Source organism: Podarcis vaucheri, assembly GCF_965113315.1.
Source record: "Podarcis vaucheri genome assembly, chromosome: 4".
In the NCBI taxonomy this organism is placed as follows: domain Eukaryota; kingdom Metazoa; phylum Chordata; class Lepidosauria; order Squamata; family Lacertidae; genus Podarcis; species Podarcis vaucheri.
Genome location: NC_138762.1, coordinates 75,705,015 through 75,729,319, shown reverse-complemented (window position 1 = coordinate 75,729,319; position 24,305 = coordinate 75,705,015). Strand labels below are relative to the sequence as shown.

The 24,305-nt window shown below is 42.5% G+C and overlaps 1 protein-coding gene across 3 annotated transcripts in view; it reads right to left on the bottom strand.

Annotated features, from left to right (window-relative positions):
* The window catches only part of OCA2 (OCA2 melanosomal transmembrane protein), a 161,886-nt gene that overhangs the window by 32,874 nt on the left and 104,707 nt on the right, over positions 1–24,305 (bottom strand). For all 3 annotated transcript variants that reach the window (XM_082220070.1, XM_082220072.1, XM_082220071.1), the window contains exons 19-22: positions 20,493–20,620; positions 15,015–15,074; positions 12,396–12,500; positions 7,878–7,971 (exon numbers count right to left, since the gene is read on the bottom strand). In XM_082220070.1, the coding sequence (XP_082076196.1) occupies positions 7,878–7,971; positions 12,396–12,500; positions 15,015–15,074; positions 20,493–20,620 (387 nt within the window). The remainder of the gene's footprint in view (positions 1–7,877; positions 7,972–12,395; positions 12,501–15,014; positions 15,075–20,492; positions 20,621–24,305) is intronic.

Below are 24,305 nucleotides of genomic sequence, written 5' to 3'. Positions count from 1 at the left end.
ATTTGTTGAGACATTAGTGTTACCTTAGGAAGAAAAGGGGGAAAGAGGTGGAGGGGGGCATGTGAGTGGGGCAATGCTTCTATTCTACTTAATGTATGTGTGGGGTTTTGTGTCAGCATCACTTGTGCGGGTTCTCTTTACTATTCACTTGCGTTCCTTTGATGGCGAGAGAGGTTGGGGTTGGCGTAGGGTGTGTTTGCTTGTTTGTGATTGGCTGTGGTGAACTTTGCTTTCCTGTGTGTGTGAATGGGGTGGGTGGGTGTTTTTGTATCAGGCTGTCCTGATCGATTTGTATGCGGTTGGCGGATTTTTGCCATCCCAGATATTGTTGAACCGTACCTCAAGGGGTAGCTCAGCCTGGGATTTAAAAAATTATTTAAAAAAGTCTATCACCAAATATGTTGTTATTGTTTAGCCATTTAGTCATATCCGCATCTTCGTGACCCCATGGACCAGAGCATGCCAGATGTGTAGCCGTCAGTGAAAAGAAAGTTAGATATTTATGTTGAATAGTAAAATCAGAATCTAGGTTTAATGAGAGCAGGGCTAAAGCTGGATTTGGTGAGAGAGGTTGTTTAACAATTTTGGAACTGATATTGAAGACCCTTGTGCAGAATGTGTGGACAAATTTACATTCCCACCATGCATGAAAAACAATATGTTCCTATATTACCACATCCCCTCAAACTTCTTAGTTTCAACACATCTGATTCTACTGTGAAGGTGATTATTATTAATTATTAATTATTATTTCTAAAAGCTACTTTGGGGAGTAATGCAAATAAACAGAAGCCCTGACTTTTTCCTTAAATGAAAAGCTGCTGTAAGGAGTAACTTTAAGGAGTTAACAACAAAGGATAGGAATACTTTCTCCCACAGACTCCCACACACACGCCATTCAAACCTACCACATTGCTGCTTGGGCATTTTAGAAGACCAAACACCACAAAAATCATGAAGATTGTGCCAGTGCCTCCATCATTTCCAAATTGGTGGAAGACTATAGTCATCCACCTGTGAACTTCCAGATGAACTGTGTCATTCGTTCATTGCTGTCTGAACAGACTGCTTTTGATTTCGATTAAGGGAGCACTGGAACGAAATCTGAAATAAGGGCCTTTGCCATGATCTTGACAAGAGCAGGGAAGGCTTGGACCAGAAACTAGCAATTTGTGACATGAAATGAAGGGCAGCTACAGCATCTCATCTTGCAAAGAAATTGTGACTGGGACACTGAGATCAGCAAGAGGTTAGCGCCATGGCAGCTGTGCTTGTGAAAAGTCTGTGACAGTTTGAGAATAGCACTAATCCCAGCAGTAATTGAAAATCTATTACATCCAATTTGGTTTCCCTACTCTGTAGCCTCTGGACAGAATTTGAACATTATTCTCTTGCAAGCTGGAAAAAGCTGGAGTTGGTGGACCTCTTGATAGGCCTCTGCAGTGGGGAGGGAAATAAAGTAGGATGGGGTAAACTTGTTCAGCTTCCCCTACTTTTCCCTGTGGCTAGCATCTCTGAGCTACAACTGAATAAGACTTAAAAGGAGAATGAAAGCATGCAGGAGCCGGAGGTAAGGTTAAAATGAGGTAGCAGCAAGAAATGAGGGTCCCAAAGTTGAGATGGACATGATGTGAAAGTTGGGCCAAAACCAAATGAGAAAGGAAATTGGAATGGACAAACATTCATCCACACAACTTTAAGACCATCTTCATGCTCACATTTACATATGAATTCTAGCAATTTGTCAGGGAATTTGCTTACAGGAAATATTTTCCTAATGCTTCACGGTGACTGTACACTTGACAAGTTTCATTTGCGGTCTCACTATTATTCTATCTTCATCTGGTTTCCGGTTGCTATCCATTGTGATATCTACCAGTCCATTATGGATGGATGCTTTTCCATCATCTTTCCTGCTCTCATTTTTAAAATCTGCAAATCTGTGTTATATAAATGACAGCACATTCTGGCATCTTACCACTATCAGGATTTAGTGATGCCAAGTATCACTTGGCTTTGACTGGACACAAATTCCATTTCTGCTCTCTTACAGTCTTCCTCTTTTAGTAATGCAAAGCACCTTAATGTATCAGAAGACAGCCGGGAATGGCTATGTACCGTATTTTTCGCTCTATAAGATGCACCAGACCACAAGACGCACCTAGTTTTTGGAGGAGGAAAACAAGAAGAAAAAATATTCTGAATCTCAGAAGCCAGAACAGCATGAGGAATTGCTGCTTTCACTGCGCAGCAGCCCCTCTTGCTGTCCTGGCTTCTGGGATAGCTGTGCAGCCTGCATTCGCTCCATAAGACGCACACATATTTCCACTTACTTTTTAGGAGGGAAAAAGTAAGTCTTATAGAGCAAAAAATACGGTACATACTAACAGCAGCAACACTTTCTCATCATTGCATCAATAACTGGCAATACTTCGTGTAATAGGCCAAAGCCATGGGTAGTCAAGCTTGAATTCAGACCTGATGTGCACAGTGCTGTTTTTCTAGAAAAAGAGGTGCTGGAACTCACCATGAATGCCTCCCTTGTTCTCTTAGAATGGCAATGGCACCACCTGAGAGGTACCAGAACTGAGTTTCAGTGAGTTCCATCTGAAAAAAAAGTCCTGGATGTGCATATTCTATGACCCAGGGCCCCAGAAGTCAATTAGGAGAGTTTCAGATGGGGAGGACAGAGCTTCCCCTGTAGACTGAATAATGGCTGTAGACTGTGTTGTAATATACAGTTACTGACCCACACTTGCGTACATGAAAGTGTTAACCAGAGTGGGGATGGAGCTTAGCAGGTTTCCTTCTCTCTGTGCTTCCAGGAACAAGCAAGGAGCTATGCGGCCTTTGGCTTCCAGCTACAACAGAAACCAAGCAAACAAAAACTCTCCAAAAGAGAAATTGTACAGCCTGCATCTTTACAAACCTAAAGATTGCATGATCCTTTTGGTAAGGAAACCAAATTATTTTCCTTTTAAAGTCATTTGGCAGTAAAATAAAGAAGGGGGAAATGCTCCAGATAGGTTCTAAAATATATATCTCAAGTGTCAACGGCCAGAGTAAAAACATGCATCTTCAGCATACACTGAAAATTACATAATGAAGTTACTAGACACATCAGAAAAATTCAACAACTCTAGGAGCTGACACAGAGGAATCTAGATAGTTCTAGATAGAATCCCAGCCGCTAATCTGGTTGTTGCCAGTTTATGGGCCAGTAGTTTCCAAGAAGTCTTCAAGGGCAACCCCACATTCTGTTCTAGAAAGAAAACAATACGGCAGAGCAAAATACTGAAGCTTGTTCAAAGCACAGCTGGCTCAGTATTACAGAAATTCAAAGCTTGGAGACTAGATCCCAGATGCACTATGGCCTTCAAAGCAGATAACAGGTTGGCCAAACTGGAAGCAAATTATTGTTGAGATGATGAGTGGCTTCTTGAGGTAGAGAGGCAAGAACAAGGTTATACCTCGAACTGAAAGAATAACTGATAGGTAAAAAGGATGGACATTAAATAAGGACCAAATTAAATTTTAAAACATGGGCAGAGCACCATTAGGTAAATGGGAGTACCTTGAAAAATGGATGAGAAAGCACAGATGCAAACAAGGAATCCTTATATTCAGATGGTAGGGGAATGTTAAAAGACAGAGGCAGTAAACATGTAAGAGAGGTTTGAAGAGTTCTACTGAATAGGCACCAGCCAAGCACTGGACCATAAAGTTTCATTTTTAGGCAAAAATTGAGAATAAAGGAAGAGCAAGATAGGTTACAAAAGGAGACTTGTGATGTTAGCTTAAGTACCACTACAGAAACAGGGAGAGAGACATTCAGTGCAAACACAGATCCTTTGATGGATGTTTTATTGGCAGGATTTAAGCAGGCACAGAGAATCTAGAAAGTCAGATTTTTCAAATATATATATTTGAAAAAACCAAGACAAACTGGTTGATATGAGCCTGGGAACAGAGTGTAATGCTGACATCAACAAAATTCTTTCCTTATTCTGTGAATAAATATGCAAAATATGTATTATATCTCTGTAGCTGTGAAGTATAGCAAAATTCGTAAAAGCAATTGCCAACTCTGGCACAAGTATTTCATTCTCACTTTCCTGAGGGATGGAAAATCCAGGACAGACTTTTCAGCAACCTTTCAAATGCACTGGAAACTTAATGGCTTTGGGGAAAACATAGGGGGATTTTTGCAAGAACGTTTATTTTGTAAAAGGTGAGATGCAATAGATGGGATGATGGTTCTTCTGAAGCTTTATTACGCCCCATAAACAACTAGAAGATCAGGCACGAGATAGCTGTCACTCCCCCCTGCTGCAGGCCAAATGTGACAGGTGGGAGTGGTCACCTACTTGCTACTCACTTGATGCCATTATAACATCAGGTGACAACTTCAGCTGAGCGGCACTGAGGGTCATAGCTGTCAACCGTCCCTTATTTGGTGGGAAAGTCCCTTATCCCAGCGCCGTGTCCCGCTGCTGTCCCTTATTGATGATGTCCCTTAAATTTCCCGGGTTTCAAAGGAAGCAGCTCCTCTCCCTCCCTCCCTGCCGGCCAGGAAGGAGGGAGGCTCCAACTGTGTTGCTTGGCTGCGTTGCTCACCCAGTAAGGAGTCTAAGAACAACTGGGGGGTGGAGCTTGCATGCCTTGTGCCGATCAAATCGGCCGTGTTGCCTGGGGACTCGCCTCTGCTCAGCACTTCCCAGCGTAGAGGTGACAGTGGTTTTCCTTCCTGCATCCCCTTTGCCGGGTTGCTGCGCTGTGGGAACCACCGCTTGAGGCTTCGTTTGGCTGCTGGCTGGGCTTTCTGCCTTTGGCTCGGAGGAGCTCAGAAGTCGAACATACCTGTGCTCTGAAAATCCCTTATTTTGGCTGCTGATCCCTTATTTCTGAGGCTGCTGGTCCCTTATTTCTGAGGCTGCTGGTCCCTTATTTTCAAATCTGTAAGTTGACAGCTATGCTGAGAGTTAGCCTCATTGGCTGCAGTAAAAGGTTGCTGACGGGCATTACATATGACATCAGATGGGTGTGGCTTGGGGAAAACAGCCTCGTGAGATTAATTTAGCCCATGGACCAGAAGTTTCCCACTGCTGCAGGAGATGATGGCCTTACCAGCCTTTCTCCTTACCAGGCACAGCCCAGCAGATAAAATGTGGCTTAATCTTTCCTTACCTACTAGGAATAGACTGCTTTTAAAATGCAACTACTCACCCTAAACCATAGCAACTATAAATTTGAGTAAATGTAAATTTTAATATGTACAAACACATATAACCAGTGGGAAGGGGCTAAGAAGAAGGAATTTATAAACTAGCAACTCCAGAGGAGCTAGGAAACAGAAATATAGAAGAAAAAGGTATTAACTGGTCCAGATATTTATTCCATGGACGAGGCCACATTGTTGACCACTTTATTAATGGAGGGACATTTTGTTTATGAAGGGAACTATTTCACATTTAGCACCCGGCATATTTAATGCATGCCTCCCTGAGGAGTAAACTCACTTCTGGAATGCAGCTGCCTGTTTGGCACAAGTGCTAGAAAAATGAGCCCAGAGAGAATCTGTTTTTCCATCAACATTTCCACAAAGTAAGACTAGGCATGGAGGAAATAATAATAATAATAATAATAATATACACAAGTGCCCAACCTCCTGATGTGATAATGCACAGGCACTGACTGAGGTGTCAGGAGAAGGAAGCTGTGAGGAAAACAGTTAGCAGGGACTGACTGAGCAGAGCTGAGAGGAAGGGAATCTTTAAAATGGCTGCTCAGATCTGCTTGCTTACCTACAACAGTGTAGGCAAAAATGTTATGAAGCAAATAAAGGTACAGGAGAAAAGAGCACATAGTACATACCTATTTATACCACTAAACTAATATCACCAGATAACAATTTAGAATATACTGTATATTTTATGGTATGCTGCCACCATATAATATCTCTGCTCAGAAATCTTCACTGGTCTGGCAGCCAGTTTGTTTTCAGGACAAGTTCAATGTGGTTATTATTAATTGGGACCAGTTTACTTGTGAGATCACCTTACCCCAACCACACTGATCTGCAGAACGTATTCCACAGTTGTAAGAAATCAATATTTTACTGTTGCATCAGTTAAACTTTGTAACACCTTGCCTATTGACATTAGACAGGCACCTTAGCTCAAAACATTTTTGTTTAGGCAAGCCTAAACTGACATGTAGAATGCTGGCATGTGTTTTTGCTTACTGTTTATTTTAATTATCTTTTGAATGTTTTTTTAAATGCCCATTTTCAGCTGTTTTAGTTGACTGTTTTAATGTTTATTTTGTAAACTGCTTGGAGGTTTTATTACAATCAGGTGGCATGTAAGTGTAAAATAAATAAATCTACTTTCAACAGATTCCTCCAACATCCCTACACTGAACTCTGAAGAAAGAATATTTCAGTGAAAATTGGTGGTCCTATTTGATTTCAAATGAATGAATGGTGAATGAAACATTGAGTGAGATGTTGCTCTTTTGTATTGGGGGGAGGGACAAAATAATTCAAAAACATTTCAGAATGTTTCATTAAACTCACTCAACGTAATAGTAATTATTCTTTCTTCTAAAAGCAGCAGTTAGCTCACTGTTTTACTTCTTACTTGGAGAGCGGCAGGGGGGGAAGCTTCTTATGTGTTTTGTCCTTGCAAGTTTTTCTGTTCTAACTTATTCATAGCCAATATTCATGGAATATGAAAGGGAATAATCAGCACAAAGATGAATTAAAAAGCAACCAGATGGCTCTTCTATATTGTTCTTCTAAATTGCAAATGAACTCAAACCCACAACGCTCCTTTTTTGGGATTGCTCGAATAACAAAATCAGGCAGGATGTAAATCCACTTACTCTAAAGCTGTGGCCCAGCAAGCAGTGAGATCCTACAAACCAAACAGGTCAAAAGCTTTTCGCGGGTTTAAGTTTAATTCGAAAAATTACACCCTTCCTTGCTCAGGGTTTATTCAATTGGCCTCTGGGGATAAGTCACATCTTCATAGGGAAATGCTTGTTGGAAATGGCTGCTTAACGGGGTGGCTGGCTGTTGCGGCCCAGTGCAGTGGTTTCCAGTTTGCCCAGGAGCAATGCTAGGGTCAGGAGGGAAGGAGTTGGGGAATCTATGCGCTGGCTGCTCCGATTGGCAGGCTTTTCTGCTGGCTTGCTTTTGAATTATGGGTCAATCAAGACCAAGGTGAGTGGGTGGGACTTCGGAGCAGACTGGAGAAGAGCAGGCCTCACTCTGGTTAACCCCTGGCAGATAAAGGTCGGCTGCGCCCAACCTCAGAAATCACAGTCAGCCGAAGTACACCTGTCCCATACCACAGTCCCAATCTGGCTTATGCAGCTCCTCTTTTGTTTTGTCAAAGAAAGAAACATTCACACTGGAGGTGGCATTTTCCAAAGAACTCTGTGTCCATCATATCCACACAGGGTGGTATCCAACTAATGTGCTCTTTCAGTGCAAGGATTTACACTTGTGCAATGGAACTCAACTCCCCCCTTACACATGTTCCCTAAATCTGTTCTAAGAGTTCACCGAACCCTCTGGAGCAAATCTGAGGAGGACACATGCTGTGTGCAGGGTAAAATTTCCGTTGTGCAGTGGGAATAGCTTTAGACACGTTTCTGAGCATGGCTACGTTTCTCCCACCTCTTTGTCTCCCATTGTTTTGAATGTGAGGGGAAATGTAAACAAACAAGGAAACAAACAAACCAGGAAACATACAAACACACAATCATCTTTCCACCCCTCCTTCTCCCAGGCTATCTCAAGTCCATCAGGATGTGGGATAAGACGGTAGAATCACCTCTGTACAGGATCACAGCCTGACATCAAAGCTTACCTCCAAGACAGGCACCCATAGCCAGTGAAAAGATTAGGGGCTTCACAGGTAGGTTCACGTCAGGATCCTGACTGAGGTCGAGAAGTACAGGAATCTGTAGGCAATAAGTGGTAAATATTGTTTAAAATATTCCATACTAATGTAGTATTTTACAAATGACTTACTACTCCACTCTATATAGTTATATTTTACTTGTTTTGTCCTTATTGGTATTGTATTTTAAATTGTTATGATTTGCCCTGAGATCACATGATGATTGCAAGGGATTTATATACATTAAATAAACAAAATTATTATACATCGATCACACCTGATGGCCAGTTACAGCACAATCAAGTAGAGACTTTCTGTTCCTTTTTTTTTTTTAAGTGATGGTGTTTCTGTTTGCATTGGGTCAAACATTCAGGGAAAAATCATGGTAGGCTTCTTTTATGGAAATTCTGGGAGGATCCCAAATGCAAATGAATTTTCACCCTGGTCCAAATGCTAACAAAACACCATAACTTTAAGAAAGGCTATGTTTGAATCCTTGATCCTGACAGGAAAGTGGGGAACATTTTATCCTATGGTTAGTATTTTTTCATGGACTGAGCATTTAAGCGGTGGAGCAAGCCGATTGGGCGCCTGGGGCGGCGTGCTTGCCCTGTGCCCAGGGGCGGGGCCAGCCGGGGCAGGACGCTCCGCAGGGCATCCAAGGGGTCTGCCTGCCTCCTCCCACTCAGCCGCCCTACAGCTGGGGGGAGGCGGTGGGTGGACTGTTTGGGGCAGCGCGGAGCCTGCGGGTGCCCAAGCCACCGCGTCACTGCCAGGAGAGATTCGTGGCTCAGGCCAGTGAGTGCCGCCGGGCATTTTGTCACCCCCCTCACTGGTGACACGTGGGGTGGCCCGCCCCCACCGCACTCCCCTTCCTCCGCCCTGAGACCAATAGTCCCTCAGCAAATACTAGCACAAAAGAGACTGCACTAAAAAGAAGGGCTCCTCGTGTAGACTCAGGTTTAACATTTGAGTAGAAAGCAAGCAGGATATCCTATCATGGCTAAGGTATATAAAGAAGACAGTCCAAATTAGGGTCTGCACTGGAGGTTAAAGCTGTTGGAAGTGCAACAGTGGGGATCATGGATGCTTCCTGTCACAGGAAATGCCCTAGGAATGCTATATGCCTCCTGCTCATTGATGATAGGGTTTATACAATAACTGGGCCTACACAATGGGGGAGGAGGAAGAAAACTAATTTACTATGGCCATTCTGTTTTCAAATGTGTCTTTTTTTCTCTCTCTCTCTCCATGTGTCTTATTGTTTATAGCTTGCTCTTGGAAGACTTTCCGTATCAGTTGATCAATCTCTGTTTATCTGAAAAATTGATTTTCTCTGAGGCACTAGGCTTAGGGTCCTTAAGGCTGACTTCTCTAACTACGTATCCAACACTGCAATTATGTGTCTGACTTCTCAATGCAATGCTAGTCACTGTTAGCCTTTAATCCCCCTCCTTCTGCAAGCAACGGAAACAGCACTGTTCAAATTCTGCATTATGAAGTTATAGCTGCCCTCTAACGCAGTTTCCTACATTTAAAAGCAATACAAAATCCACAGCGATACTGCCTCCATGTCACAATTTCGTCTGTGTCACTAAGTGAAATAGAGCTGTAATCGGCATCAGGAAGGTAGCCTTGTCCTGAACATGATTTAGTACTAAACTAGAAATGCACAAAGGGGTACTGCACATGCAAACACAGGAATAGGAAAAGAGGTTGCATAGTCCAAAGAAGTGTTGGTCTTCTGATCCAAGGGATGATTATATGACTCCTTGTACTCTGCCACACATGGCAAAGATCTCAAGCATGCTATATCACTTGCCCATCAATCTATCCTCATACACCAGCAGTGGGAATGGGATCCAGTTGCCAGGCCAGATTCTTATCTCCACCATCCCTGTGGGCCAGCTTTGTCAGGTGGGCAAGTCCACCCACACTTGTAAACCACCAGTTGCCTGCTTTGATAGGTGGGTGAATCCTAACAGTCAACCACCATTCCTGCAGCCCTAAAGTTCTGAGCTGAACAAAACTTTTTAACTGTAATTGCTTTTTGGGTTGTCAGCTAACATTTTAGAGCTTGCACCTATTTGGCATAAGGCAAGGCATACATTTTTAAAACAACAACCACCCACATTAATGAGAACAACAAACACCCCATTGTATCAATCGCCCTTTTACCCAAACCCAGTTTTTGCAGAAAACACATTGGGCATGGCTAAATTGGTACAATGGTTCAATACATTGCATTAGGAGGAAAGACCTAAACAGTGATTTAACATAAATGAATTTATGGACCCTAGTAATAAAATGTAAACAGGTGTTTCAATATATGCGGCCTAGTTTAATAATGGTTTATTAAAATGCAGACAATGTTGAAAATAAAGTGTTGTCGTGTAATATTATGAGGGCAGAACTTCCCAACTATTAAGTTAATCAAGCTAAGAAAATCATATTTCATTTATATTTTAAATGAATAATTTAGATGTTGGAACCTGGTTTAGAGCCTTTCCAGTTTAAAAAAAAATACAGTGGAAAATATCAGAAAACATTCATTAAATTGAAAGCACATATTGTGGGATTTATCATGCTTATCCTAGTTTAAAATGCCAACTGTAAACCTGTAAACAGAAAAGGCAGCTTTATCAAGAAGAGTTGAATGTGGCTATGTTCATATTAGAACATAATCTGATTAATCATATAAGAACCATATTAGTTCTGATTTGGTGCTGAAGGAATCACTAGATAGATCTTTCCACTGCAAAAGCTCTTAATTCACTAGTGGTACTGGATACTAAAACCAATTGGGTTACCAATAAAAGATCCAACAATTGCTTCAGCTATATCCATGGAAATGTTTAAAAGAGGCAGTGAGCATAATCCAAAAATATTTGGCTTATGATTTCCACTGTAGCCATGATCCTCAAATGCAGCAGCACCCTTCATTCCCTACACACTGGAAGGCATCATATGTTAGCCGGATCTGGAATAGCAACCCCATTCCTTTAAGTGGAAATATAGGAATAATCTCATGTTTCTTTCGTTTGACTTTTTGTCTCCCACCTGGCATGTTTACCATCTCCAACACTAGATTCTCCCTTTGTGGCATAGGCATGTCTTAAATAAATCTTGAATACTTGTAGCCATCGATTTCTTCGTCTGACTTTATACTAAAATAAAAAAATTCCTTCCAGTAGCACCTTAAAGACCAACTAAGTTAGTTCTTGGTATGAGCTTTCGTGTGCATGCACACTTCTTCAGATGCACACGAAAGCTCATACCAAGAACTAACTTAGTTGGTCTTTAAGGTGCTACTGGAAGGATTTTTTTTATTTTGACTATGGCAGACCAACACGGCTACCTATCTGTGACTTTATACTGCTTTTCCTTTGTATTTACAACAATCTTTATGCTTTGCTTATCTGTCATTCCCTGACTGATGCAGTGCTTCAGGTACCGGTAGTTAATTTTAGACTCTGAACTTCATGGTCCTGGGGACTTCATGGTCTTATGGGACCCTCTGTGTTAGAAGGCTGTGTGTATTACTTCATATACTTCAAAACGTGGCAGGCCACCCTGGTTGCATCTGGGGGTGCTACTGCTCGCCCTGCAAAATGAGGTCCTGGACTTTTGCGCCCCCAAATCCTTCCATAACAGCACCACTGCTTTGATGTGCTCTGAAAAACTGGTGATGATCGGAGTGATGGTTCTCCTAATTCTAATTCACCATGTTGTTGTTTTAACCAAACTAGCATTGCAATGGACATTGACCCTGAGTTTTTGCTCCATTTCCACCATGTTTTTAATCAATCTTTCAAAAAAACACTTGAGCTGTATCCAGCCACATTGCTCAGCTGACAATAAGGTTTCCACCAGCAGAATGGGGAAGGAAGCAATTTTCAGCAATTCTTGTTGCCCTCCACTTTGTCTGAAATCTGTTCTGAAACAGATTTAGGGTATGGGGAGGTTGCAAGGGGAAGGAGGATTCATTGAAAATTGCTCCCTTCCCTGTTCTTCTGAAGGGAGCCTTACCAGCTGAGGGAAACCATTGGATGCAACACCTTATTTCTTCATTTTCTTCATTACATTTCAGATTTGGAATATCTGTTTCTTGTTATTGTTATTGCTGAATAACTGTGTCACACTAACACTGGAATTTCTGACCTTTAGCCCAAGTTTAAAAGAGTATAATTAAAAGTACTGGAAGTCTGCAGGTGAAATTGCATGGTGTGGGATACAGTTTTTCAAGGTAGTCAAGAAAAGAAAGACACCAAAGCTTGAATCTCAAACACTTTTCTTTTTATTGTACCATAACTTTTAAATCTGGCATCCCAACGCATTATCAAAAGGGACCCCTTGGTAACAAAGAGGCTTTTGTAAACTCATATTTGTGAGAACTGGAAGGAAACCTTCACTGGCCCAGGTATACACTTATGTTTTTGTACTTCTCTCCCCTTCAGCCCCTTAACAGAAGAAAATGCAACTTACCATTGTAGCAGTGAATGGAATATTATCAATGAGGGATGATGCCAGGGCAGAGACCCAGAGCACTAAAATGATTGCAACTGTCAAGCGTTGGTCTTCAGGGACCACCTGGTATAGAAAGAAAGAAAGAAAGAAAGAAAGAAAGAAAGAAAGAAAGAAAGAAAGAAAGAAAGAAGAAAGAAATTTAGAGTCCCCTTTGCCCTGAAAGCTATTATTTTGTGGCCAAAATTGCCACATTGGTTTCTCTTTTTTAACTAAAGCCAAAATTGTGCACATTTCCCACATAAATCAACCCTAATGCTTTAAAAACAGATGTGACCTCCAAGTGCATAAAAAAGTAAAAACAGTATAATAATTGTCTGACTAAACTACCTCCTCTGGAGAGAGGGGGAAATTCCAGCTTATAAATGGAGATTTCTTCTTCTTCTGTTGCCAGGGGTAGTGACTTAGATTTAAAGGGCTCAAGGAAGGACTTTGAATTCAAGTGACATCTTCCAGTCCCTTCAGCTGCACTAGGAAGTTCCTGGTGGACCCAGACAATTCCTGTTGATTATCAAGGCTGGTCTCCGAAGCCCCAACAGGCAAGTGATGATGGATGTGTTGGGCTCACTTCAAGCACCAACAATCAGCTCATCATCAGTGCTTGCATAGAGCCCTGCACTGCACTTTGAAGACCCAACAATAGTTGGGTAGTTAGGCCTTCAAAGCACCTTAACAAGGGGAGTTGCAGGTGCTACCGCAACTTTAACAGCCCCACACCTGAAGGCAGTTGGGTAAGGTGTGGCCATAATGGCCTCATGGGCCATACAGGGAGACATGGCAGGCCTAATGAAGCCTGTAGGTCCTAAGTTCCCCACCTCTGATCAAGGTCTTAACAGCTCTCCCTAAGTGAATCTAAAGTCAATGTGAGCTCCTGTTTCAGGGAAGGGGGGGCAGCCCCAAGTCTTCCACCTTGCTGTTGTGCAGACATTTCCTTCTGGGTTCCATCTACAGCACCAACAAGATGGAGAAGAAAAGGTCTGGTTAAGGTTGATGCTTCTCCTTGCTCTCTCACCCTCTCTTGAAGAGGGCAGGTTATCTGACAGCAAACCAAGGAGCAGAAGGGGTGTGTTTGGGTTTTCAAAGGACAGGTGCCCTCTGAGTTGTGACACAGGATGCATTGGATTCCCAACAGTGCAGACTCGAACATTGGCTCTCTGCACAGTCTCCTAGTGCTAAATACCGCTAATATAATCTGTGATAGGAAACAGTCTGTATCTCTTTGTAATGAGCTTGCTTTACACCACATATCCAAAAGGGGGAAATCCATTATTTCACTGCTGAAGGTCTTCATAATTTTGTTGCATCCAGGGTCAGATAGAAGAAATGACCGCTTCCCACATCAAATGGGGGGCGCCTTTTGCGTGGTCATGCGCAGCCCCCCGGATCCCAGTGTGACTCCTGGTAGTTTGGGCTGGCTTCATCCTCCCCAGGCTGGATACCTGGAGGTCTCTGCCTACCTCAGCCAATCACCCAATCCCACCTAGGGAGGCATTGCCAGAGGATTGGCCAGGTAAGGGGAGGGACCGTCCTGCCCACACAACAGAAGGTGAATCTTACCTGCAAAGCGGCAGTCAGCTCCAGAGCTTCTCCCACCCTCCCCTCCCTCAGTTAAGTCTTCTTTTGCAGGTAAACCTCTTCTCCACGGGTAGGCAGGCACTGCTACGTCAGGGTCGCTGTTGAAGGGCCGGAAAGGAATTTTCCTACATCGGCAGGTTTTGCCTTCCCCGTAGCAAAACGTCACAACTTTGGTGGTTTCAGGCCTTGGGTGAAATCCTTTAATCTATCTTCCTAAATGGGGGGGCGTGAAGCGGTGACCCACGCCCCCCCTGCAACGGTGATCCCAGGGTTCCCCATTAAAGGCGTCTTGAGGGGAGGCATTGGCCATACGCCGAGAGGTTGTCATTGCTCTCCCATTGCGGCAAAATGGGGGGCGGGTTCTCTGCTTGAACATACAGTGGTGCCCCGCAAGACGAATGCCTCGCAAGACGAAAAACTCGCTAGACGAAAGGGTTTTTCAGTTTTGCGTTGCTTCGCTAGACGAATTTCCCTATGGGCTTGCTTCACAAGACGAAAACGTCTTGCGCTTTTTTCTTAAAGCCGCTTGAAGAGGCGCAGTTGCGACGGACCATGCTCGGCAAGACGAAAAACATCGCAAGACGAAAAGACTCGCAGAATGAATTATTTTCGTCTTGCGAGGCACCACTGTATGTTCTCCAGAGCCAGCCCAATCCCCACACATTCTGGATAACCCTGAAGTCTCCCAGATCCCCGGCTGGGGACTGGGAAGGATAAACGCCCAATGCCTGAGCCAAGGTCTCCCTACATTTGAAACTTAATAAAGTTGTGGCCAATTTTAATCCCATAGCATGTTGTCTTGAGTCATTGTTCCACTTGGGCGTTGCCTGCAGTTGGGAGGAATCTGCCTGTCCACGCAATGTAACACATAAAAGAGCCCAAGGCATCCTCTTTGTATCCCTGGCATCAGAATGTACACTGTAGTTTAATAATATAATACTTTGTATATATGCAACAAAGAGGTTTCTCCATTTCTGCACTGTAAGATGTTATTATAAATGGTACCTTTATTAATAAAGCTGTCTGTTCTCCAATGTATTCTATTAAATGAAGGTGAGCCAAAGCCTAGATGTGGGGAGGAAAAATCAACATTTATAAAATAAACACTTTAAATGTTTATGTAAAATAGCCCTTAGTACAGAGTTGTATTGCCGTTTTGGTGGCCCTTCAGAACAGATATTCTACCAATAAACAAGGCAATATATGATCGACTAACTTTTATTACAGTTCTTACCAAGAGAAGTTGGTTCAATTAAACTTTCATCGGACAAACTTCTCATGGTAAGAATTATACTAAAAGTTGGTTACTTAATTATTAAGTTCACTATCAATTATTAATGTAATTATTAAAGCTATAACTTTGCCTATTTTGTCCCTCACAAAATAACTGTGATGGTCCACATTTACTTTGTCCCTTAACTGAGCCAGAAAGCAACCAATAAGCTTTTCAGTTTAGCCAAAATAGGGTCCTATTCTGGCCAGCTTAAGAGGAATCCATGAGGCACTATACCACACCTTATAGGCACTGACCTTCAGTTGCACTCAACCAGTAGCAGTTGGCAGGTGCTGGCAATAGGCAAATGTTATGGGTAATGGACTCAGGTTCTGCAGGACCAGGGAGAGCTCCTCAGAGAGACTGAAAGTTCTGGGGTTCTCCTCCCAGCTTCAGAGTCAGTTATCTCGTCAACAACTTCAGAGAAGTTTTCAGAGTTCTGGCTCAGTTTCCAGATCCAGTAAACAGAAAGGCCATAGAGCCTTCAGGACAAATAGCTCTGGCTTGGGGTCATCAGCATATGAAGTTTCACTAACAAAAGGATGGGCTTGGTCATATTAAGTCAAGTTAAACGTGCGCTTAAGAGTCCCTGAATAATGGGGGGTTCCTGCCTTTCTTTTGTTTTCATCTCTTTGGGCAGGTCCACCTCAGTGTGGGCAAAATTCACAGCAAGAACTTGGAAGCTGCAGCTATGATTATGTGATGAAGTTGTTGATTTGGCATAACCCAGGAATTTAGAAACTCTAGAACAGCAAAAAACAAATTGTTACCTACATTGCTATATATCAGCCTAAAATGTAGCATAACCAGCAGCGTTGAAAAGATTAGTACTCCTAGCAGAAAATACACTGATTTGTACTTGTTGCTCTGGAAACCACGTTTAATCAAAAGGCAATAATGCAGACATTCTATTCCCATTTGAAGCAATACTTCAAAGTTTAAAAATCACATCTCTTCTTCTAGGAAGGACTGTTTGAAATCTAATCACTGGGGAGTCGCATAAAGTTCCACCTTTGAAAATAATCCAGACAGTCCCACCTGACCAAATCCATTCATATACCAGGAAGAACCATGAGCAAATTTGTATTCCTACCCAAGGACTCTGGGAGATTATGTTCTTTCTTATTTTTTTATTTATTAGTTGGCTTTTAGGGGGCTTTCCCCCATTTCTTGTTAATATAGTTTGGTGGGAGGGTTCCCACTCCTTGCTAAAACTAATAAGAGCATGGATTTCCAGGATAGAGATCGTTATAATGTCTTCATGTGGTCTGTAGTTTTTAGGAGATACTCCTAAAGATGACCTGCATTCTAAAGTAAATTCCTGGGACCTCTACATAGCCCTTTCTGTTCCAGTTTTTTCGTTATGCACAAGTGGTTTCAGACATCATAGTTGTTTCAAGTAATCCCAGTTGTGTAGCTCAGCAGTTGTACAAAAGCCTTAGGTTCAAAGCTTTCACATCTGTAAAGGTAGCTAGTGGTCTGTAGCAAAAAAGTATATAACCAGTATCTTTCTTGGAATTAGTATTTGAAATGCAGACCCTCACAAATCTCAAATATCATTCTCTTCTAAGCAAAAGAACTTTCCACATCCCTCAAGACAGCTCCATCAACTTGAAACATTCTATTACTGACTCTTCTTTCATCCTCAGTCAGAATGTTCTTTACCATTATTTGATATCTCAGGCACCCAAACAATGGTGTTTTGAATGTTTGCTTGTTTTTTAAGGGGGTTGTCCATTTTGAATACACTGCTGTGAATCTGCTGCAATAACATGCACCCAGTGTTTCCAGGCAGCCCTGTATCGGGAAGTTTTTAACACTTGATGTTTTTGTTATGTTTTTAGATATGCTGTAAGCCACCCAGAGTAGCTAAAGGAACCCAGCCAAATGGGTGGGTCACCATCATCATTGGGTATTCAATGGGAATTAACATGGATGCTCCTTCCAGCTGTTGCCTATGTTGGAAATAACAGTGGAATCACGCTTTAGATTTGATATGGCAGACTGGGTTCACAGATGTTTCTATGACACATGTCCACCAAGTCTATGGTGATATGCATCTCCTGTTTATAGAATCATGGCTCCATGTTTACTGCAGCAAATACAGGCGGAACAGTAGCACACCCAAGCCACCACCCACAGTAGATGTGAATCAGAAAGTGCATCCTCCTCAAGTTTCCAAGACACGGTACACATTCAACTGTCTGCTTGTTTCAAGCATTAACTGCTCTAGCGGGTAAACCAAAAGCACATAAAATAAAGAGCAAACATCATGTTTGCAGTGACATAAAGAAGGAGTATATAGTACACATGCTTCTGACAGAGCCATCAAAATAACCTCAATTCCCAGTGGCTCAAACCTGTTGAACTTTCTTTCTCTGTTTCACTGTTACGTCAAGGGCTGAATACTCAGTGAGAAATGGCATTGAAAACACCGCCACAAGCCACAACTGAGTGCCTTAAGCAGTCAGACCTACAGAGAACGTCTGCCAAAAAAAAGCAAAACCCCAGCTAAAAGGTATTAGTGTGGCTTAGCTGGTAATATAGACTCTCAAGGTTCCATCTTCAAAATTCCTAGATAAGAATTAGGATTGAAGGTCATATCCACATTAAGGATGATTCAAGAACAATGGATGAAAGCACTCTGAATTGGCTTTCTCATGCTGTCACCCCCCTGCAAGAATAAGATGCAGTAGCATCTCTCTAGTCTTTTATCTTTGGATGGGGTGGGGTGCAGCTGAATTTGTTTTTATATATCTCTCTCTTACTTATCAATTTTAGGTTGTTTTATACTTGTCTTTATACTAATTTTTCGAGTTCATTTTTGTAAGTCACTTTGAGTTCCATTTCATGGATTGGGTCCTGAATAAGATTTCTGGGGGAAGCACACAGCCCTAATACACTCAGCTGGAGTTGTACAGACACACATACTGATTCCGTCTTCTTGAACCAGCTTGTTTCTCAAGGATAGATCAGGACACTGCAAGGAAAATACTGAATTCACAGCCCTGTGCTGCTCTCCTAATGCCAGTCTAGGTACTCAATGACTCTTAAAGGTGAGAATCAGCAGAGTGGTTAACTGATCCCCCTTAAAAATGCTTCCCCCTTGCTGTTTTTAATTATTTTTTTCCCCATTAGAGACATAGGAATGGAACAATGGCAAGCACAGGAAAAGTTTCTATTTCTACTAAACATCTATAGCCAATGCCCTGCGTTGTCTCTGAGCTCTGTTTCTCAAGCTGGCTATATGATTGTGCAAATAATATTTACTGAAAGTGGTAAATCTACTGTGAAGAAATTGCTCTTTCAAGCCTGAACAGACATTATGATCGTCCTGCAGTCTTTCTAACTTAGGTTGATGACACTAAAGGGTATAGACTCCTTTTAAGGGTCACCATCCTTTTATCAGGAGACAGTGATATGCTGCAAACTCCCTTATGCCGCAACTGGATGTGTGGTCTTCAGAATGACATATGCAGCTGCGGCCAATTCAGACTTCTCTAGTCACTTGGGTGGAGATGACAGTTCCACATGCACAACAAATATGGAGTTAGCCCTTCTGTTTCAACAAGGAATCTTGCATATGTTTTGTGTGTACATCAGAGCTACTATACTTGCTAAGGTCACACATACACATGGTATGCACTGAGCACAGTTCTATTCAGGCCCCGTTTCCGCATTTGGGGAAACAAAATGATCCCTTGGTCCATGTATCCATACAGTAGAAACATGAGTGAACATGACACATAGGCCCTGGATAACAAACAGCTGAGGTCACTTGGAAAAGATATAGCCTCTGTCTCAGTTCTGTCCTAACTATCCTCGTCTACTTTCTCCATGAAAACAGTGCACAAACGTGTTGCAGTAAAGCACATGCTGGCACTCAGTGACAAAAATTCTGGTGTTTGTACAATGTACCCCTCCATACATCTTCCTCCCTTCCTGAAAGGTATTCACAACATGATTTCTCTCTTTCTATCGGGTTATTAAAACCCAGATTCTATGGCACCAAAAAAGAGAGCAAAGATAAATATGCAGGTGAAGGCTTCCTTATTTCTCAGTGGCTTCCACTGAATTCAAAGTCAATGGGATACAATCTGGCACACAGGTGGCGGAGGGAGAAAACCTATCCCAGACGATTTACCAGAAGCAAAGAAAGCCTTAGCCCTACCTTTGTGGATCCCTGACCAAGGGCGGAGGAAGGGGGTGCGGTGGGGAAGCCGCCCGGTGTCACCACTGGGGGGGTGACAATATGGTGGGTGGCACTCATCGCGGGGCCTGCAGCGTGCCTGAGCCATGTCTCTCTCCTGGGAGTGACGCAATGGCTTGGGTGCCCGCAGGCTCCGCGCTGCCCAAAACCGTCTGCCCACAGCCTGTAGGGCGGCTGAGTGGGAGGAGGCAAGCAGACTCCTTGGAGGCCCCATGGAACGTCCCACCCTGCCCCGTGGGCATCTGGCTCCACCCCTGGGCGCAGGGCACATACGCCACCCCAGGATCCCAATCAGCTTGCTCTGCCTCTGTCCCTGACCGAACCCGTTTACTCTCTACAGTATAAATAAATGGCTGGTGAAGAATGAGGCACCGGCGCATTGTAATCTGCGATATACAAACCCTCTGCCCACACATGTTCCACTTGTGATAACAATGGGCATTTAAGTAGCATATACAATGGAATGTAGAAACTCATGTTAACAAAAGAGACCTGTAGCATTCATGACTCTGTTATTTCAAAGCAATGGATTTATCAGAAGCAGCAAAAGCAAAGCCTTGGCCTTTCTTTACCATGTCACTGACTTCATCCGATTACTTTCTGCAATGCAAAGAAATGGTTGCCATTCCCTTCTAAGGAAAAGTAAGGATAACATAGCGAGGGTGGTCAAAGCTTTCTTTTTCACTCCTGGGCTAAAAGGTAACAGTAAAGGCTACACTGACTGGGACCCAATGGATGGGTACACAAGACTTCCTTCCATACATATTCCGCTTGTCATAATAATAGGCAATGAAGTTGCATATACAATGAAATCTAGAATCTCATATTAACAAGAGTGCTGTAGCATACACACCTCTTCAATTTCAAAGGAATGGCCTATTGCAATCTCCTCTCCTGTGTGAGCGTGCAAAGATCTCCTAACACTCTATTATTCTACCATCGACTTCAAGGCATCAAAACTTACAGGGATTGGGTTGGGGGGCTTAACTCTTCTTCTTACCTCCATTAAAACAAAGAGTGCTGCAAAGAAAAGGAGCGTTGCCCATTCCACTCTACTCAGAATCATCTCAAAATCCTGAATGTTGGCTAACACGAGAAGCCATATTGCTCCCAGCATAGCAATCCACCCTGCATAAAAGGAGGAAAAAAACAGCATGAATACAGCCTTATCGACTTTCAATCATTTACCTGAATTTCTTCAAGACAGGCAGTTCTTAATTTTCTTTGGTGTATTAAAGCATGTTTATGTTGTGCAGTAAAACATACTCAGAAGCAGTTTGCTACAATTTTTGAGGTTAATTGTCAGGACTCTTTCACATTTAGCAATAATTCAACAAACAGAACTTCTCCCGTCTCTGCATCTCCATACTAATCAGGTTGAATATCTGCCTATTGGAGGCAAAGGAGCCAGGAAACTGGCCGCAATCTTGCCCTAGTCTTGTATTTAACCCAATATCCAATGTCTCTGGCTGTGAACCAAAAGCGAACACCTATGAAGGGTGCACTTGAATAAAGAGGTTCATATTTGACCATAACTATGATTCTCCAGCTGGCAGAGCCAACAGATTGACTTGGTGTATTCTGCATCTACAAAGAAGGCACAGGGATGTATTCAACAGTGTCAGTCAACAGTAAGACTTCCATCAACAGAACAGGGGAGCAGAGGCTGTTGTCAGTAATTCCTCCTCCCACCTCCAGCCTCCTATGCTCCCCTAAATCTGTTCTGGAGACCCTCCAGGGCAGATATATAGGGGTGGAGCTACAGGTTGGAGGGGAAATGGATGAAAATGGCTTCCCTCCCCAATTCATGGGCGGAAGCCTTACCATCCGCTAAGCAACACCATTCGATCCAATCCCTTATCTTTCAGAAATCTTTCACAAATATAGTTTCCAGCTGCTCTGAAGCCCCTGGAGGAAGCTTTACAATAAGACAGCTGTCTTTAATATACAGCACTAACTTCATTTGATAATTGCAAGTTTACACCCAGCTGGATATAAAAGCGAAAGGCAATATATATACATAGCACAATTTGTGTTGCCCATTTAAAACTGTGCTGTCTTCAGTTTCTGGGGAAAACACAACATTTCCTTATCATAAATATTCCATCCTGAGGAGAGTAAGGGGGGCATTCACAGTCATTTGGGATTGCTCCCACACAGACCAGTTACCAAGTGGATTCCACCACATGCTGGAAAATATTGTGGTGGTGCATGCCACTCTGTGGCTGTTGCCAGTATTCATTTTTATGGAACTGGTATATAAGTTTCTGTGACAGTTTCCAATGAGTGTCAAGAAAAGAAGAATTCTAACAACATTTATTATGTTGTGCTTTATGTGGAATTCTGAAATACCTCCAACACAGGGAGTTTACATATACTGTGCAGTCTCAGAGGAAATAAATAGGTAACAGAAATAGCAAGTGTGCTTTTGAGACTTTTGTATTTTTAATATGTTGTGGTTTTCTTACCCAGAAAAAAATAAGGTTTCTGAAGATATCAATGTCAATGCTGAATTTATGAAGGAAAATGTCTAAACAAGGACTGTGCAAGCAAGAAACAAGAAAATTCCTATAAAAGGTAAACAAAAGATTGTGGGAACAGCTGCAGTCTTTCAAGACGAATAATAAAAGGCTGCCTCCTTTAATATGGTGGCTCTTGGTTGGCTCATATGAAAAGCTTGGGGGGGGTCTGAAATAGTTAGAAAGCTTTACAACTTGAAATGAATTATTTTTTTGTGGAAACTATCAAATATGTGCTCATGGTGCCACCTGTTAAAATCCTAAATGACATTTGTAGCAAAGTAAAGCTTGTAAAATGTACTTCGTATACCACTAAGCACACATAGCAGGAAAATAATGAGATTATTAGGAGGGATAATCTGAATGCGAAAAATAGCACAACTGGACACTTGGGGCAGCGATATTTTAGAAGTGCCAGTGAACTGGTATTCAAATTAAGAGATGCACTCCAGAATCCTCTGCAATGTCACAGAGCAGGCATCCCCAAACTCGGCCCTCCAGCTGTTTTGGGACTACAACTCCCATCATCCCTAGCAAACAGGACCAGTGGTCAGGGATGGTGGGAACTGTAGTCCCAAAACAGCTGGAGGCCTGAGTTTGGGGATGCCTGTCACAGAGGATGCTAGAAAAAATTATTCATTCAAACACACCAGAAGGAGAACAGTTGAAGCCTGAATGTAATGGTGCTATCAGAATTGGTCCTGGTTGTCAGTAGGGCACCAACTGACAAGATGGATATTTTTTCCATTTAGTGCAACCTGGCAATGTGGACAAGCTTATTGGAACTGCCTCCTCTCCAGAATACTCTCTTAAAACATTTTTGTTTCAGACAAGCCTATCCAGAAACATAGGTGTCGACGATTTTAAATTTTTTTATAGTTCCTTTTAATTATCTTTTAAATGTTTTAATTTGGTTTTTTATTGTTTTGTCGGTGGTCTTAATATTTATTGTAAACTGCATAGAGGTTTTATTACAATCAAGTGGTATATAAATTTTGTTAAAACAAATACATCTTTCCTGGGTATTAAAAAGAAAGAAAGAAAATTGGGCACATAGGTCCACCTGCACTGTGATGTTCTTGATTTCAGCATTCTATACATGTCAATAGTGGATAGCTGACTTACTTAATATTAATTTTATTTAGAATTTTCATTTTATTTAAAAGTACTGTATTCATAAACTGCTTTGTAAAACAAAAAAAAACCCTAAGCGATGTACATAAGATTGTGTACAGCAATCCTGTTCTGTTGATCAAAGAGGGTACATAAGACACCTGGGGAAGAGGTACGGAATCCATTATCACCCCCCACCCCACCCCCGCATCTCCTCCAATCAAAATATGAAGTGTGTCCTCAGTTTACAGTGGTACCTCTGGTTACGTAATTAATTCGTTCCGGAGGTCCGTTCTTAACCTGAAACTGTTCTTAACCTGAAGCACCACTTTAGCTAATGGGGCCTCCCGCTGCCACCGTGCCGCCATGATTTCTGTTCTCATCCTGAAGCAAAGTTCTTAACCCGAGGTACTATTTCTGGGTTAGCGGAGTCTGTAACCTGAAGCGTCTGTAACCTGAAGCATATGTAACCCGAGGTACCACTGTATTTATACTCTGCTCTTCCTCTGAGGAGCTCAGAACAGTTTTACATGCAGTTCCCAAGCAGTCTCCCACCCCACTTCCATGGTCCAGATTTACTCTGCTTCATCAGTAGAAACGCTGTGCGTGGCTTCAGACCCTTCCTCTGAGTTGCACATGCCATTAACCCAAGGGCAGGTTTCCTTCAACATTGTACAGAGCTCAATGGGAAAACATTCAGTGAATAGGTTCAGTGCACTGAAATCACTTTCGCTCCTAGGTCAGACTGAATAGTGACTTGATTTGGGATGTTTATTTGGCGTGCTTCTTTTTTTCCCCTTCAAGTCTTCTCATACAGCGTGTGACCTGGGTGCTCTCTGTCAGGGTTGAGACAGAAGTTTCACCAGGATATCAGACCTGAGCAATGAAGACAAAAATTGGGACTGGAGGCACAATACGCACACCACCAGTGCCGGATTTACGTATAAGCTAAACAAGCTATAGCTTAGGGCCCCACTCTCTTGGGAGCCCCAATAAAAATTAAAGAGGGGAAAAAACTGGATTTACATTTCCAGAATACAGTGGTACCTCTGGTTGCGAACGGGATCTGTTCCGGAGCCCCGTTCTCAACATGAGCAGAACACAACCCGTGTCTGCGCATGCGCGGGTTGCGATTTGCCGCATCTGCGCATGCGCAAGCGCCGAAACCTGGAAGTAACCCT